Source organism: Erinaceus europaeus, chromosome 13 (genome assembly GCF_950295315.1).
Source record: "Erinaceus europaeus chromosome 13, mEriEur2.1, whole genome shotgun sequence".
Taxonomy (NCBI): Eukaryota; Metazoa; Chordata; class Mammalia; order Eulipotyphla; family Erinaceidae; genus Erinaceus; species Erinaceus europaeus.
Genome location: NC_080174.1, coordinates 48,255,754 through 48,272,983, shown reverse-complemented (window position 1 = coordinate 48,272,983; position 17,230 = coordinate 48,255,754). Strand labels below are relative to the sequence as shown.

Sequence of the window (17,230 nt, the reverse complement as noted above, 5' to 3'; positions counted from 1 at the left end):
CCGGCTCCCTTCCTGCAGGGGACTTGCCTCACAAGCAGTGAAGCAGGTCTGCAGGTGTCTATCTTTCTCTCCCCCTCTGTTTTCCCCTCCTCTCTCCATTTCTCTCTGTCCTAACAACGACGATATCAATAACAACAACAATAAAAAAGGGCAACAAAAGGGGAAATAAATATTTTTTTAAATGAATAAATAAAATATTACATAGATGGCGATGCTCTGGTGTCTCTATCTAAAGTGGGGGAGCAGAGGAGGCTGGGCGGTGGAGCATCTGATAGAGCACACGTGTGACTATGTGCAGGGATGCTCTCCACCCACTGGGGGACGCTCCACCAGCAGTGAAGAGGGCTGCCGGGCCCAGGGTTGCCTCATATGCCCCCACTAGCATCTCCCACCTCCTCCTGATGAAGCGGCCACCATTTTGAAAGGGTTGTACCATCTCTCCACAACTGATGATAAAGTAAAGTGGCTTTTTAGCTTGTGGCCAGAAGCCACAATATAGTCACTTTCATGCGGGTGGGGCCGTGAAGTCCAGTGAGATTAACTATTTAAGAACAGCCTTCTCTGCCCGGTTTCCTCCCTCCCAGACGCCAAAAAAGGGCGCTTTCCCTTTAAATGCAAATTACCTCCTGCCAGCCCTGCTTCCACCAGATCTTCCCCAGGAGGAGCACTGAGGGCCGAGGGAGGCTGCAGGGAGCATCGTCACCCCGACCCCAAACCTCCAGGTCAGTGACCTCCTTGGGGTGGGGGTGGGTTGGGTGGGGGCAGCGAGGCGGGACTCCCGGTCTAGATGGAATCCTGGCCTTGGAGCAGAGTGGCTCCTTTGGAAAGCAACTGCGGAGACTGAGCTTGGGAAACCTGCCAGGTCGCCCCTTGCTGCTCCCTGGGAGCAGGATCTCCTGCTCCTTTCTTCTATCGAGTCCCTAAATTGAGCCAAGCTGCTTGATGACGTGATCCTAGCTCGCCGCCACCTGTCCTATCTAACAACGACATACCAGCCAGCCAGATGCCAAGTTTTCTTTCTTTTTTCTTATTTTATTTAAGAAAGGATTAATTAACAAAACCATAGGGTAGGAGGGGTACAACTCCACACAATTCCCACCACCCAATCTCCATATCCTATAAGTTTTCTGTCCCCAGCACCAACACCATCCCTGAATGCAGTCAGGCTTGGTGGCTGCAGCTTGAGATAACCTTGTAAAGGTCTCGGGAGACGTCTCTGAGGGAGGAGCTCAGCGGAAGGGAGGCTTAGAGGGCGGGGTCCTTCGGTGGCTGAGCAGTGCTCCCCACAGGCGCTGCTATTGTCGGCGGGAGCTCAGGCGAGCCAGCTGGTGCAGCGGAGGCCAGACAGGGACTTTCTGACTGGGGAGGGTGAAGCAGCTGGAAAGGTGTCACAGGACTTTGGGAGTCCCTCGGAAGCTTGCAGTTGGGGGTTGGGTGAAAGGGATGGCAATGTCTAAGTGAGGGGAAAACCCACACTGGAACGGGTGCTGGTGCCAGATCTCCCACTGTTATTCACCCTCTGGTGGTTATTGCTTGATACACATCTCCCCAGGTGCCACACCCACACTTAGATCACCGCCTCCCCTTCCAGGCTGACAGGCTTTGCCCAGGCTGTTGATAAACCAAACAAGACCCAGCTGAGAGATTGCTAATCCTCAGCTTGGCTGTTGTCAGCTCACATCCACCCTGACACCCCCCCCCCCCCATTTCCTTTTCCAACCCCACCCCTGGGCTACAGAGACAGGAAGTCCCAGCACCACCAGCAGGAAGAGAGTAATACTGCTTCTTTCAGGGAAGGCCTGGGTTTTCAGGCCAAGGTTGGAGGCATGAGGGGTCTAGGGTAGGCCACAGAAGACCATTCAAATGCACAGCTTGACCTAGATGGTAGCACACCTGATTGAGTACACATGCTACCATGGGCTTCCAGCCCTGTATTCCCACCTGCAGGGAGAAAGTTTCCTAGTGGTGAAGCAGTGTTGCAGGTGTATTTCTTTCTCTCTCCCTATTTTCCCCTTCTCTCTCAATTTCTTTCTATCTCTAATAAAAAAGATATTTAAAAAAAATTGTGTTGAGGTGACAGCATAGTGGCTATGCAAAAAGACTTTAATTTTATTTAGGTATTCATTGGAGAAGTTCAGAGATGTGGTCTGGGAGGTGGCACAGTGGATAAAAGCATGAAGTGAAGTGACTCCCCTGCAGGTGGGGAGCCTGGGCTCAAACCGGGATCCTTATGCCAGTCCTTGCTTTTTGCACCACCTGCGCTTAAGCAACTGTGCTACTACCCAACTCCCTTTATTTTTATCATAAATTCTCTCCCCCCCCCTTTTTTTGTTGCCCTTGTTGTTGTAACCATGTTGTGGTTATTATTGTTGTTGATGATGCCACTCGTTGTTGGATAGGACAAAGAAAATTGGAGAGAGGAGGGGAAGACAGAGGGGGAGAGAAAGATAGGCACCTGCAGAAGCTGCTTCACCACCTGTGAAGTGACTCCCCTGCAGGTGGGGAGCCAGGAGCTCCAACCTGGATCCTTACGCCAGTCCTTGCGCTTTGCCCCTACCTGGGCTTAACAGGCTGCGCTACGGCCTGATCCCCTATAAATTCTTTTCTTAAAAAAGAGAAGTTCAGGGAGTCAGGCGATAGTGCAGTGGGTTAAGCGCAGGTGGCGCAAAGCATAAGGACCGGCAAGGATCCTGGTTCGAGCCCCCGGCTCCCCACCTGCAGGGGAGTCGCTTCACAGGCAGTGAAGCAGGTCTGCAGGTGTCTATCTTTCTCTCCCCCTCTCTATCTTCCTCTCTTCTCTCCATTTCTCTCTGTCCTATCCAACAATGAACAACATCAACAATGGCAATAATAACAACCACAACGAGGCTACAACAACAAGGACAACAAAAGGGGGAAAAAAATAAAGGCTTCCAGGAGTGATGGATTCATGGTGCAGGCACCGAGCCCAGCAATAACCCTGGAGGAAAAAAAATTAAATTAAATTAAATTAAAAAAAGAGAAATTCAAGGGCCAGGCAGTGGCACACTTGGTTAAGCGCGCACATTACAGTGCACAAGGATCCAGGTTCAAACCCCTGGTCCCCACCTGTAGGGGGAAAGCTTCACGAGTGGTGAAGCAGAGAAATTCAGTGGTCCAGGAGGTGGCACAGTGGCTAAGGCACTAGACTCTCAAGCATGAGGTCCTGAGTTCGATCCCTGGCAACACATGTACCAGAGTGATGGCTGGTTCTTTCTCTCCTCCTATCTTTCTAATGAATAAATAAATAAATTCTTTAAAAGAGAGAGAGAGAAAAATTGAGAGGGAAGAGAGAAATACAAAGAGAGAAAGAGGGAGAGAGAGACATCTGCAAGCATTTCCTCATCACTTGTGAAGCTTCCTCCCCGAAGGTGGGACCTAGGGGCTTGGACACAGGTCCTTAACATAGAGCCCCCAGCTCCCCACCTGTAGGGTGGTCGCCTCACAAACGGTGAAGCAGGTCTACAGGTGACTTCCTTCCTTTCTTTCTTCACTTTTGTTGCCCTTGTTGATTTATTGTGTAGTTATTGATGTCATCATTGTTGGATAGGACAGAGAGAAATGGAGAGAGAGGAACACAGAGAGTGGGAGAGAAAGATAGACACCTGTAGACCTGCTTCTTGTTGTCGTCGTTGTTGGATAGGACAGAGAGAAATAGAGGGGGGTGGAGACAGAGAGGGGGAGACAAAGATAGACACCTGCAGACATGCTTCACCGCTTGTGAAGTGACTCCCCTACAGGTGAGGAGCCGGAGGCTTGAACCAGGATCCTTATGCCGGTCCTTGTGCTTTGCGCTATCTGTGCTTAACCTGCTGCACTATCCCCTGACTCCCATAAATAAAATATTAAAAAAATGTATAAACATATCTTTAAATATATATATATATATATATATCATTGTTGTGGTCTGGGAGATGGTGCAGTAGATAAGGCACTAGACTTTCAAGCATGAGGTCCTGAGTTCAATCCAGAGCTATGTCTGCTTCTTTTTCTCTCTTCCTATTTTTTTCATAAATAAATAAACTAAATCTTTTTTAAAAATGACTTTGCCGGGAGTGGGGTGGTAGCGCAGCAGGTTAAACGCACATGGCGCGAAGCGCAACAACAGGAACAAAGATCCTGGTTCGAGCCCCGCTCCCCACCTGCAGGGAAGTTGCTTCACAGGCGGTAATGCAGGTCTGCAGGTGTCTGCCTTTCCCCTTCTCAGTTTTCCCCTCCTCTCTCCATTTCTCTCTATCCTATCAAATAACTACAACAATAAAGCAACAAGGGCAACAAAAGGGAATAAATAAATATTTATTTAAAAAAAAAAAGACTTTGCCACTCATTGTCTCACAGGGCTGTCTCCCTCCCAGGATCTGAGGCCCAGTTGGCATCCAATGGAGGAGAAGAAGAAGAAGCAGAGTCCCAAGCCATGCCTCACTCAGCCAGCCCAGAGCTCCGGCACACTGCGCAGGGTCCCTGTGCCCACCAGCCACAGTGGCTCCTTGGCCCTGGGACTCCCTCATCTACCATCCCCCAAACAGCGAGCCAAGTTCAGGAGGTGAGTGCAGAGGACTAGCAAGGCTAAGCAAGGGGTCCCCAACTCAGACATGAACTTTGTTGGGAAGCAGGGGGCCCTTAACCTTGGTTAATCGATGCCTCTCTGAAGACAGCCCTAGCTGTCCCCTGAGATTTCAGAGCTGCCTCAGACACACCTCATCCCTCACTCAAGTATGTATGGGCAGGGACCCGGGTCCCTGGGGTCACATGGTATGATGATGCAACTCAGATCAGGAAGAGCAGAACTGCCAGGAAGTGAGAGAAAGCTGAAGGGCATTGGAGAATGAAAACTGTCCGTGCTCTGGGGCTTGCCTGGCCTAAGTAGAAACCATACCTATTGTCTGGAGTGACACAGGGCAGGAAATGGTTAAGGAATACTCCAGGTGTCCACTTTGTGTTCTCTGCTTGATTTTTTCTACAGTTGGGACATTTGCAACCTTTCCAATAATGTGCCCAGTGTTTGTTTCCCTCTAAATATAATGTGTCCGGGCAGAGGGTAGATAGCATAATGGTTATGCAAAGAGATTCTCATGCCTGAGGCTCCAAAGTCCCAGGTTCATTCCCCCATACCACCATAAGCCAGAGCTGAGCAGTGCTCTGGTAAAAATAAATGAATGAATAAATAAATAAATACAATGTGTCCTATCTCTGAGAGGCCTGTTTGGAGATGACCAAAATGAGGTGTAAGTGGCATTTCGGACTGGGGCAGGGATAGTAGCAAATGTACCTGGAGAGGCAAGGGGGACCAGACTGGCAAGGGCATTCAGTGGTATCCTGAAGGCAAATTTTAAACTATTATTAATCATGTTATTATTGAAATATTTCATGTATTCATTTTATTTTATTAATTAATTAGTTAATTTTGCTTCCAGGGTTATCGCTGGGGCTTGGTCCCTGCACTTCAAATTCACTGCTCCTAGAGGCCAATTTTTTTCCATTTTCGTTGCCCTTGTTGTTATTATTTTTATTGTTACTGCTGTCATTGTTGTTGGATTGGACAGAGAGCAATTGAGAGATGAGGGAAAGACAGAGAGAAGCAGAGAAGGATAGACACCACCAAAGCTTCACTGCCTGTGAAGTAATGCCCCTGTAGGTAGGGAGCCTGGGGCTTGAACCGGGACCCTTTCACCAGTCCTTGCACATTGCTCCATGTGTACTTAACCCGCTGCGCTACTGCCCGACTCCGTATTTTATTATTCTTTTAAGATGTGTTTATTTTTATCAGAGCACCAGTCAGCTCTGGCTTATGGTGGTACTGGGAAACCTGCAGACCACCTGTGCCTCAGAGTATTATACTACCAATGGTAATATCTCCCTGGCCTATTTACAGCTTTTTTTTTTTTTTCCTCCAGGATTATCACTGGGGCTTGGTGCCAGCACTATGAATCCACCAGTCCCAGAAGCCATTTTTGCCTCTTTTTTTTTTTCCTGCTTTTCTTTCTAAATTTTTATTAGGACAGGGAGAAATTGAGAGAGATGGGGAAGATAAATAGAAGGAGGGAGGGAAAGGCACCTGGATAACTGCTTCACTGTTTGTGAAGTATCCCCCTTGCAGGTGAGGAGTGAGGGCTTGAACCTGGGTCCCTTTTTTAAAAAATATATATTTATTTTATTTATTTTCCCTTTTGTTGCCCTTGTTGTTTTTCATTGTTGTTGTAGTTATTGATGTTGTCATTGTTGGTTAGGACAGAGAGAAATGGAGGAGAGGAAGACAGAGAGGGGGAGAGAAAGACAGACACCTGCTGACCTGCTGACCTGCTTCACTGCCTGTGAAGGGACTCCTCAGTAGGTGGGGAGCCAGGGGCTCAAACTGGGATCCTTATGCAGGTCCTTGCACTTTGCGCCATGTGTGCTTAACCCACTGCTCTACCGCCCAACTCCCCATTAAATTTTTTTTTTTTTTAAAGATTGTATTTGTTTATGAGAAAGATTGGAGGAGAGCGAAAGAACCAGACATCACTCTGGCACATGTGCTGCCGGGTTTGAACTCGGGACCTCATGCTTGAGAGTCCAAAGCCTTATCACTGTGCCACCTCCTGGACCACGAACCTGGGTCCTTGTGCTTGATAAGTGTGCTTAACTGGGTGCGCCATCGCCAGGCCCCCCCTATTTACTTATTTTTATTTATGATTTTAGTTACTTATTTTTATTTATAATAGAGAAATAGAAAGGGAAAGAGAGATGTCTGCAGTTCCTCTGGTGAAGCTTCACTCCTGCGGGGGGGGGGGGGGGGGACCAAGGGCTTGAACAAGGGTCCTTGCACTTAGTAACTTTTGTGCTTTACTGGTTGTGCTACCACCCACTCTCTTTTTATTTATTTTTATCAGCGAGAGAAAGACGCAAGCACTTCTCAGCTCTGGCTTATGCTGCTGGCAAGAATTGAACCTGCAGCTTGTGTGGTCTTGGTCATGCATACTGATGCTCTAATATACTATGCTATCTCACCAGCCTCCAAACAGCTTTAACTAAAAGAAGGGCAGAATGATGTTCTGAGACGAGTTAAGAAGACTATCATGGAATTACGAGAGTTCCTATCCCCAAATTCATCAAGGACCAGGAAGGTCACAGGAGTAATGAGTAAGAGGCCAGGAGCCCCCTTCCACACACAGGCCTGACTGTGTGCCACTGGCAAAGATTTCTTTTTACCCCGCCTCACCCACTGCATTCCCTTTACCAGTCCCAGAGCCCAGGGCCAGAAGAACACCCAGGTATGCTGGTGAGTGGATAGAAAGGTGAAATACACAGGAGGTACAAAAGATCTGAGGTACTTGGCTGCCTGGCTTTGTGACCATGGTCATACCCATCCTATACAGGGCGGGCAAGGAGAAGTGCCGCCCAATTCTGGCTGGAGGTGGGGGCGGCTCTGCAGGCACCCCACTGCAGCACTCCTTCCTGACGGAGGTGACAGATGTCTATGAAATGGAAGGGGGCCTGCTGAACCTGCTCAATGATTTCCACTCAGGCCGCCTGCAGGCCTTTGGTGAGTCCTGAGGCCTGGGCTTAGAAGGACATGTGGGTGGGACTGGAGGGTCTGGCTTCTGGGTAAGGCTGGGGCTAGGGTCCCAAGCTGCCTCCTAGGACTCAGACAAATGCTGTCCAGGAAAAGAATGCTCCTTTGAGCAGCTGGAGCATGTGCGGGAGATGCAAGAAAAGCTGGCCCGGCTGCACTTCAGCCTGGATGTGTGTGGGGAGGAGGAAGACGAGGAGGAGGAAGAGGACGGAGTCACTGAAGGACTGCCTGAGGAGCAGAAGACGACCATGGCTGATCGCAACCTGGACCAGTTGCTTAGCAATGTGGGTGCTTATGTCACCACACTGGGTGTTTTTGTTCCTGGGGACAGTGGGAAGTGGGGGAGGTACATGCTTCTACATCCTCCTGGTCCTTGGGTAAAAAGTTGGGGTGCATGGATCCAAGACCTGTGAGCCCCTCAACTCCCAACAGAAGGTGCCCCTGCTCCTGGTGTCTGGGGTTCAGCCTGGGGCCTCTCCTGACAGAAACTTCTCTTTTTCTGTTAACAGCTGGAAGACCTAAGTAATTCTATGTATCCTTTCCAGTGTGTGTGTGTGTGTGTGTGTGTGTGTGTGTGTGTGTGAGAGAGAGAGAGAGAGAGAGAGAGAGAGAATGAGATTAGATTGATCCTACCCCTCCACCCCAGGATTACTTACATATAATAAACGTCGAATCTCATTCAGTCCTACCGAGTCAGAATTGGGCACTAACCCTAACCCTAGGCCTAACTAAGATTAAAGAAGTGCAGGGTGGCTGCCCAGGAGATGGCACAGTGGATGAGGCACTGTACTCCCTAAGTTCAGTCCCTAGCAATGAGTGTGCCAGAGTGATACTTTGGTGTTCTCTCTCTCTCTCCTTCTTTCTCACATATTGATAAGTAATTTTTAAAAAAATTGTATCAAAGCATTGCTCAGCTCTGGTCTATGGTGGTGCCAGGGACTGAACCTGGGACTTCAGAGACTCAGACATGGAAATCGTTTGCATAACAATTAAGCTGTGTCCTCTGCCCAGTAAATAAATACATCTTTAAAAAAGGGGGAAGGGGCCAAGAGCACAGGAAGAATTTCTCAAATATTAGGTGAAAGTTGTAGGGAATATATATTACCTATCAAAATGTTTGTAAGCACTTTAGCAGACCCCAATCTGTTGCAAAACTTGTTTGATAACTTTCTATTATTTCAGTACTGAAAAGTTATTTTCTAGTTTATTAAAAAAAAAAAAAGGATGGTATTTATAAACACAAACTGAGGGAGAAAGAACCAGAGCACATAGGATGCTGGGGATCAAATCCAGGACCTCATGCTTCCAAATTCAGCATCCTACTCACTCCTAGGCCTTTAAATTTTTTTTTTTTTTTTAACTAGAGCGCAAGTCAGCTCTGGCTAATGGTGATGTGGGGGATTGAACCTGGGACTCTCAGGCATGACAGTTTGTTTGCATAACCATTATGCTATCTTTCTTTGCATATATATATATATCCTATTTAGACTACCTGCCCCACTTAGAAATGATGTGGTTGGGGAGATAGCCTAATGGGTATGCCAAAAACCTTTCATGCTTAAGGCTCTGAATTTACAGAACACCAACACCACGATTCAGCCAGAGCAGAGCAGCGCTCTGGTGTGAGGGAGAGGGAGAAAAGAGAGGAGGAAAAGGAGGAAAAAATTAAACAAGGAAAAGAGAGGGCGCCTGGAGGTGGCGCACGGGGTTAAGCGCACATAGTACAAAGCTTGAGGATCCTGGTTCCAGCCACTGGCTCCCCACCTGCAGGGGGTCACCTCAGGAGCGGTGAAGCAGGTTTGCAGGTGTCTTTCTGTCTCTCTTTCTTCCTCTCCCCTCTCAATTTCTCTCTGTCCAATCCAATAAAAATGAAAAATGGCCTCTAGGAGCAGTGGATTCATAGTGCCTCAGTGATAACCCTGGAGGAAAGAAAGAAAAAAAGGAAGGGAGAGAGAGGAGGGGATAGTGAGGCTTCGGCTATCAGCACCGGCATGGGCGCCCCGCCTCTCCCCCGAATGTCGGGAATGTGATGAGCCTGTGCGCGTGGAGCAAGACGGGTCCAAGCACCGCAATCCTTGACTGGCACAGACAGAAGCTGCACCTGGCCGAGAACGCGGAGCCTGAAGAACAGTCAGCCGCGTAGGGGTCGGTGCCGCACCTGACCCAGATTTCCGATTCCCTTCAAACTGTGACTTTTTATGCGCGCGATTGGGGTATTCCCCTGCCCCCCAGGTGCTATGGGGAGAAGGGGGGCATTGGATGGAATAAAACCAGAAGCAAAATAGCGGGTCCGTGTCTTCACTAACTTGCTCGCTCCTTTATTCCGCGGGGTCGCCGTGGCCCCCGGCCCCCCTGCGCAACACCCTTGAGCTTTAGGAGACCCGGGCTCCCGCGGGGGTTGGAGTCCCCCGGGCGCTCTGGGGGCGGGGCTGTGGGCCGGCGCAAGCGGCAGAGTCACCTCCCGGAGGGCCGGGGACTGTTGCCGTGGAGACGACGGGGCAGGACCTGCGCCAGGCGCAGGCCAGTGACGTATTTGGAAGGCGCCCACCAGGGCAGCTGGCTGTTAGCGCCCAATGGAGCAGCGGGAACAATTTCTTCGAAGGGTGACGGCACTGCAAGTACGGCCTGGCCAGGGATGCACCTGACTTCCCTGCCGTGGGATCTCGGGTTGGGACCTTCTAGCGAAGGGAGGCTGTCATGTTTAGTCACCTACCCACGTCTCTGCAGACAGCGACCCAGCCCCGCCGACCGGACGAATGTTGGGGCCCACTTGCCCCCCTGCCACTTGCTCCTGCGGCATCGAGAAGGGGCGGGAGGGACTGAGAGTCCAGGGGCCGGGTGGTGGCGCACCCAGCAGGCACACACATTACCATGTGTAAGGACCCGGGTTCAAACCTTTGGTCCCCACCTGCAGGAGTAAATCCTCCAAGCAGTACTCAGGCATCTCTCTCCCTGTGTCCCCTTTCCCTCTCGATTTCTCTGTCTGTCCAATAAAAATAAATATGGAAAAGACTGGTTCAGGGCTGGGGAGATAGCGTAGTGGTTATTCAAAAAAGACTTTCAAGCCTGAGGTGCCAAAGTTCCCATGTTCTGAGTCAGCCTTCATAAATCAGCTCAGGGTTCAAGCCTCTGGTCCCCACTTGCAGGGGAAAAGCTTCACGAGTGGTGAAGCAGGTCTGCAGATGTCTGTCTCTCTCCCCTCTCAATTTCTGTCTCTATCCAATAATAATTAAAAATTAAAAAAAAAAGTTTTCTTTTTCCCTCATACCCACCAGGCCTGTATCCGGGGCTATTTGGTCCGTCGCCAATTCCTGAGTCTGCGAGATGAATATGAGGCTGTTGTACAAGAGATCGAGGGTGATCTGGGAACACTTCGGTGGACAGAAGGCTGGGTTCCCAGGCCTCTATTCCTTCCAAAGGTACTACACAAGCCAAGGGGAAGAGGAAGGATGTGAGCAGGGGGGTTAAAGGAATGGCAGAACCCGACCTTTCTGGGAGCTGGCAGTAGTGCACCTAGTTGAGTGCACACATTTCCATGCACAAGAACAGGGGTTCAAGCCCCCAGTCTCCATCTACATGGGGGGGAGGGGAGAAACTTCACAAATGGTGCAGGTGCCTCTCTCCTTTTTCTTTTTTTTCTTTTTTCTTTTTTTTTTTTTACCTCCAGGGCTCAGTGCCTGCACCATGAATCCACTGCTCCTGGAGGCCATTTTTTCTCCCTTTTGTTGCCCTATTGTTGTAGCCTTGTTGTGGTCATTATTGTTGTTGGTGTCGTTTATTGTTGGATAGGACAGAGAGAAGTGGAGAGAGGAGGGGAAGACAGAGGGGGAGAGAAAGATAGATACCTGCAGACCTGCTTCACCGCTTGTGCAGTGACTTCCCTACAGGTGGGGGGGACCCAGGGCTTGAACCGGGATCCTTACGCTGGTCCTTGCACTTTGTGCCACCTACGCTTAACCGACCCCACCTCCCTTTCTATCTGCGCGTTCTTTCTTTTTAAAAATATTTATTTATTTTCCCTTTTGTTGCTCTTGTTGTTTTATTGTTGTAGTTATTATTGTTCTCGTTGTTGGATAGGACAGAAAGGGAGAGAGGAGGGGAAGACAGAGAGGGGGAGACAAAGACAGACACCTGCAGATGTGGTTGACCGTCTGTAAAGCGAAGCCCCTGCAGGTAGGGAGCCGGGGCTCGAACCAGGATGCTTGCCGGTTCTTGCGCTTTGTGCCTCTTGCGCTTTGTGCCACGTGCGCTTAACCCGTTGCGCTACTGCCCGACTCCCATCTATCTCTCCTTTCTGCTCAATTTCTCTCTGTCTCTATTCATTAAAATAGGAGTCACCCCTCAAAACAAATAGATGTCATATATATTCATTGACAGTCTCTCTCCCTGTCACAAGATTGTTAATGTTCTAATCCTTAATCACTACCAATTTGTCTGTTAAATTACAGTACCCACAAACTTGGAGGGTCCTAGAGCTCTCATACTTCTTATTTTTCAGAAAGCAAAATTTCATTGGACCAGGCAAAGTGGAGAAAAGGTACCAGGTCCAGAGCAAAAACAGTGCAGCCACATCCCATGTAATGAACCTGAGAAAAAGGCTGTCTGGGAAAAGAAGGTGATGAAGAAGCAAGGAGAGAGCTCAGTGACCTCAGACAGCCTTCCCTGCAGAGATGACAGCCCCTGGCTTCAGGATGAGCAGAGCAGGAAACCCAGCCACAAAGAGATCAGAAATACATCAAGGATCAAGAACCCAGGTACCTCTCTACCTAGATCAGGGCAAGCCCTGACCACCTCTGGGCCTCGGTTTTCCCACCTGAAAGTGAAAGACTTGTTTTATAAGGTACATTCTTTGCCTTGATTCTGTTGCCTTATTGGGGGCAACACATAATGGTGAGGGGAAGAGTGCTGAGGTCTAATGGTTGCTAAGGCATCTTGTCTTTATACCTTAAGACTTTCTCTTGGGTGGTCTGAGAGGTGGCACAGTGGATAAAGCACTGGATCTCAAGCACGAGGTCCTGAGTTCAGTTCCCAGCAACACATGTACCGAGTGATGTCCGGTTCTTTCTCTCTTTCCTCTTCTCTTTCTCATGAATAAATAAATAAATAAAATCTCTTAAAAAAAAAAGAGTTTCTCTTGGGGCTGGGTGGTGGTGTACCCAGTTGAGCACAACATTACCATGCACAAGAACCGGGTTTAACCCACTCCTCAGTTACCACTACCACCACCAACCCCTGTCGATTCCTTCTTAGCATTGGACTTTTTTTTTTCCATTTCTTTTTTTTAATGCACACACTACGTTGATTATTCTTCCGAGACACGAGTAGTGAAGCAGTACTACAGATATTGGTCCCTCAGTATCTTCTTTTTTAAAATTTCTTTTTTTAAATTTTATTTATTCCCTTTTGTTGCCCTTCTTTTATTGTTGTAGTTATTATTGTTCTTGTTCTTGATGTCTTCATTGTTGGATAGGACAGAGAGAAATGGAGAGAGGAGGGGAAGACAGATGGGGAGAGAAAGATAGACACCTGCAGACCTGCTTCACCGCTTGTGAAGTGACTCCCCTGCAGGTGGGGGAGCCAGGGGCTCAAACCAGGAGTCCTTACGGTGGTCCTTGTGCTTTGCGTCACCTGCGCTTAACCCACTGTACTACCACCCTGACTCCCTTCCTTTCAATTTCTGTCTCTCCTCATGTATATATAGGGCTTTCTCTCTCTCTCTTTAATATTTTATTTATTATTTACTGATTAGAAAGATAGGAGGAGAGAGAGAAAGAGCCAGATATCACTCTGGTACATGTACTGCTGGAGATTGAACTCAGGACTTCGTGCTTGAGAGTCCAATGCTTTTTCCACTGCGCCATCTCCCAGACCATGGGCTTTCTCTTTATTTCATTTGGCGCTTTGAATATGTATGAAGCTGTTGTGCAGCCTCCCCAGCCAAGTTTTACTTATTTTCTTTTTTTTTTTTTTAAATATTTTATTTATTTATTAATGAGAAAGTTAGGAGGAGAGAGAGAAAGAACCAGACATCACTCTGGTACACGTGCTGCCGGGGATTGAACTCAGGACCTCATGCTTGAGAGTCCAATGCTTTATCCACTGCGTCACTTCCCGGACCACCTTATTTTCTTTTTTTAAATATTTATTTTATTTTCCCTTTTGTTGCCCTTGTTTTTGTTTATTTATTTCCTTTTGTTGCCCTTCGTTGTTGTTGTTGTTATTGATGTCATCGTTGTGGATAGGACAGAGAGAAATAGAAAGAGGAGGGGAAGACAGGGGGAGAGAAAGATGGACACCTGCAGACCTGCTTCACTGCTTGTGAAGCAACTTCCCTGCAGGTGGGGAGCCGAGGGTTCGAACGAGGATCCTTACACCGGTCCTTGCACTTTGCGCCATGTGTGCTTAACCCACTGTGCTACCGCCCGACCCCCTTATTTTCTTTTTTCTTTAAATATTTTTATTTATTTATTATTGGATAAAGACAGAGGAATTGAGAGGAGACAGAGATACCTGCAGCCCTGCTTCACCACTCGTGAAGCTTCCCCCCTGCAGGTGGGGACCAAAGACTTGAACCTGTGTCCTTGCACACTGTAATGTGTGTGCTTAACCAGGTGTGCCACCACCTGGCCCCCACTTATTTATTTTGTTTCTGGAGCACCAGAGCTTCCACCGGTGCCAGAGCACCTCCTGTGTGGCGTTGGAGCTTGAACCTGGGCCTCGCACATGGCAAGGTATGTATCCTGCCCAGTGAGTTCACTCTTTTGACCCCGTTTTTCATTTCTTTGCTGGAAATCAAACGTGGGACCTCATACTTAAAAGTCCAACTCTTTACCCACTCTGCTACCTCCAAGGCCGCAGTTTTCTTTCCTTCTTTCTTTTTCTGCTCTGGCTTATGGTAATGCCAGAGATTGAACCAAAGATCTCAGACCCTCAGGTTGGAAAGTGCTTTGCATAACCATTATACTATTTTACTCACCTCACACCACCACCACCCCTTCTTTTCCTCATTCTTTTGATCATCATTCAGCCATTACCACTCCAGGTCGACTTTAAAAAAAATTTTTTTTAGGGGCTAGATCAGAGAGAGACAGAGGAGAGACACCTACAGGACTGGTCCATTGTGAAGCTTCCCCTGGCAGAGGGGGACCAGGGACTTGAACCTGGGTCCTTGCACTGCCTGGCCCTCTGACTTTTTTTTTTTTTTTTCCGGAGGGAGAGATCATACTGCTGAAGCCTCCCCCAGTGCAGGGTCGTCCAGGCCCAAACATGGGTAGACTGCATCGCATTGGCATACATGGCTAAACACACACAAAGTAGTACATAAGAACCCTGGTTCAAACCCCTGATCCCCATCTGCATGGGGAAAGCTTCATGATTGGTGAAGTAGAGCTGCAAGTGTGTCTCTCCCTTTGTTGTTGTTGTTGCTGTTGTTGCTGTTGGATAGGACAGAGAGAAATTGAGAGCGGAGAGGAAAACAGAGAAGAGGAAAGATAGACACCTGCAGACCTGCTTCACCACCTGTGAAGCAATGCCCCCCCCCCCCCCCCGCAGGTGGGGAGCCAAGGGGCTCAAAACAGGATTCTTGCACAGGTCCTTGCACATCACACTAAGTGTGCTGAACCTGGTGTGCTACCGCCTGTCTCCCTTTCTCCTTCTCTGTCTCCCTCTCCCCTCTCAATTTTTTTGTGTATATCCAATAATAAATAAATTTTTAAAAAAGAAAAGAAAAGAGAAAGAGAGCCATCATAACACACTGGTCCACCATCCACAGCATTCCCATGGTGTTGCTATGTCCTACCAGAATTCGGATCCTAGATGTCACACTGTTAAGGCATGTCAGGTGAGCTCTCTCCTGGTCCAGCTCTCTTCTTTCCTTCCTCCTGCACAGACGACTCAGGTCCAAGACTTCACCACAGCCAGACTCAGCTCCAAGAGCTCCAGCACCACCGCAGCAACTTGGCCATGGAACTATTATGGCTTCAACAGGCTATCAATAGCCGCAAGGAGGTAGGCACTGACTTGGAGCCCTACTTGGAGCCCTTTCTGCACCGTTAGGGCCAAGCATGGGGGTTTGGGAAAAGCCACTTTTCATTTCCAAGCCAGCCTGCATAAATGCAGTGTATCTTTTCTTCCCACAGTATCTAATTCTCAAGCAGACACTGAACTCCCCAGAGGTGGACCAGACCGGAGACAAGTCCAGCTTGTATCTAGACCACAGGGGATAGGCCTTTGAAAGGGCCAGGACACAACCAAGCCCATCTCTGGAAGACCAACCTACAGAGACAGGATCACTATAGAGAGAGATTGCACCGATGAGTCCATACTGGAGGCTCAGGTGACAATCCATGAATCCCCAGAATTGGCCTCCACAGATGACACTACTGCTGGGACCAAATATAGGAACCCTGGCCACAGGAGCACTGGACCACAACTGTCCATACTATCAGATGATCAGGCCAAAGAGAACAGGTTCACCAAAGGGCCAAGCTGTGAGAAGGACTCTGGAAGGAATCTGCCTACAATGGACAAAGTCTTAGAGGGCCAGAATCCCAAAGGCATCTGTTCTGGAGAAATTAGAACACAGTTACCTGTATTCTGTGAAAGGCCAAATATTCGACAAGTCTTCCAGAGAGACAGACCACAAAGAACCTGCCTGCCAAAGAGCTAGACCACAAGGGTTAGACCTCTCAGAGGGCTGCATCTCCTGGGATGAGACTTTGGCAGGGCCAGAGGATGGTGGCCTGGATCTCCGGAGGACTAAACCACCCAAGGGCCAGACTTGCAGTGAAAAAATTTCTAGGGAAAGAACTTATAGTAAACCCAGTCAGGAAGACTGGGGAAACCAGAGGACTGCACCATGGAAGTCAAGGTGAACCCAGAAACTGTGAAACAGTCTTCCACGGCACCTCAGCACACAGAGAACCAGTGCAGAGGCTGGCCATGGAAAACAGGAACACCAGGCTACATGCAGGAGAGCAGGGGAGAGCGAGGTTCTCAAGGCAGGTGCCATGAGAACACAGTGAGGGAGACACAGCATCATCCTAGCTCCCTGGAACCAGCCTGTATCCTGTCCCTGCCCTGTAGTGACTAATGGAGGCAAGGAACTGGAACCAGTGTAGGAAGAAGAAGAAGATGGAGATTCATCCTTTGTTTCTAGCTAAATCCAAGCTTAGGTGTCTGGCGGAGAAAAGGGAGGCATCTGATGAATAAAGGTTTCTCTTGTGTTCTGAGCCAAGTTGTTTCCTTTCCTACTATGTGGGCTTAACCTGGTGCGCCACTGCCAGACCCTCATTTTCCTTTCCTGATCCAGACAGAATTGGTTCTTCTGCCCACCTCCTGACATGAGGAATATTCCCCATCACCTGCTAAGAGCCACTAACTAGAAGATTAGTCATCCTCCTTGGGAAACAGTCCCCCAAACTGATTCTTTTTTTTTTTTCAACATTTTATTTACTTATGTATTTTTTTAATATTTATCTATTTATTCCCTTTTGTTGCCCTTGCTGTTGTTATTGATATCATTATTGTTGGATAGGACAGAAAGAAATGGAGGGAGGAGGGGAAGACACCTGCAGACCTGCTTCACCGCCTGTGAAGCGACTCCCCTGCAGGTGGGGAGCCAGGGGCTCGAACCGGGATCCTTCCGCCGGTTCTTGCGCT

At 48.6% G+C, this 17,230-nt stretch overlaps 2 protein-coding genes across 4 annotated transcripts; both read left to right on the top strand.

Annotated features, from left to right (window-relative positions):
- The first annotated feature begins 324 nt into the window (after positions 1–324).
- Positions 325–9,854, top strand: LOC103127612 (coiled-coil domain-containing protein 28B). 3 transcript variants are annotated; one of them, XM_060205762.1, is made up of 6 exons: positions 335–457; positions 585–722; positions 7,374–7,540; positions 7,661–7,854; positions 8,080–8,102; positions 9,659–9,854. In XM_060205762.1, the coding sequence occupies exons 2-6, from the start codon at positions 613–615 to the stop codon at positions 9,711–9,713; spliced, it is 549 nt and encodes a 182-aa protein (XP_060061745.1). In that variant the 5' UTR covers positions 335–457; positions 585–612; the 3' UTR covers positions 9,714–9,854. The 3 variants fall into 3 exon arrangements, with proteins under 3 accessions (XP_060061744.1, XP_060061745.1, XP_007538561.1); XM_007538499.3 differs by adding an exon at positions 4,374–4,561 and having other exon boundaries at positions 341–722; XM_060205761.1 differs by having other exon boundaries at positions 325–722.
- A 131-nt stretch (positions 9,855–9,985) lies between these two features.
- Positions 9,986–16,800, top strand: LOC103127615 (IQ domain-containing protein C). The gene is given in 6 exon segments (XM_016194966.2): positions 9,986–10,188; positions 10,846–10,989; positions 12,069–12,324; positions 15,459–15,577; positions 15,709–15,841; positions 15,844–16,800. Coding segments are annotated over 6 exon segments (1,092 nt in total). The 5' UTR covers positions 9,986–10,143; the 3' UTR covers positions 16,239–16,800.
- The last annotated feature ends 430 nt before the right edge of the window (positions 16,801–17,230 follow it).

What these genes read in the sequence shown, in the direction of transcription:
- LOC103127612 (XM_007538499.3), top strand. Translation starts at nt 4,398, where the DNA reads ATGGAGGAGAAGAAGAAGAAGCAGAGTCCCAAGCCATGCCTCACTCAG. An exon ending in CAGCGAGCCAAGTTCAGGAG is followed by an intron (nt 4,562 to 7,373) that starts GTGAGTGCAGAG and finishes CATCCTATACAG; the next exon opens with GGCGGGCAAGGAGAAGTGCC. An exon ending in AGGCCGCCTGCAGGCCTTTG is followed by an intron (nt 7,541 to 7,660) that starts GTGAGTCCTGAG and finishes AATGCTGTCCAG; the next exon opens with GAAAAGAATGCTCCTTTGAG.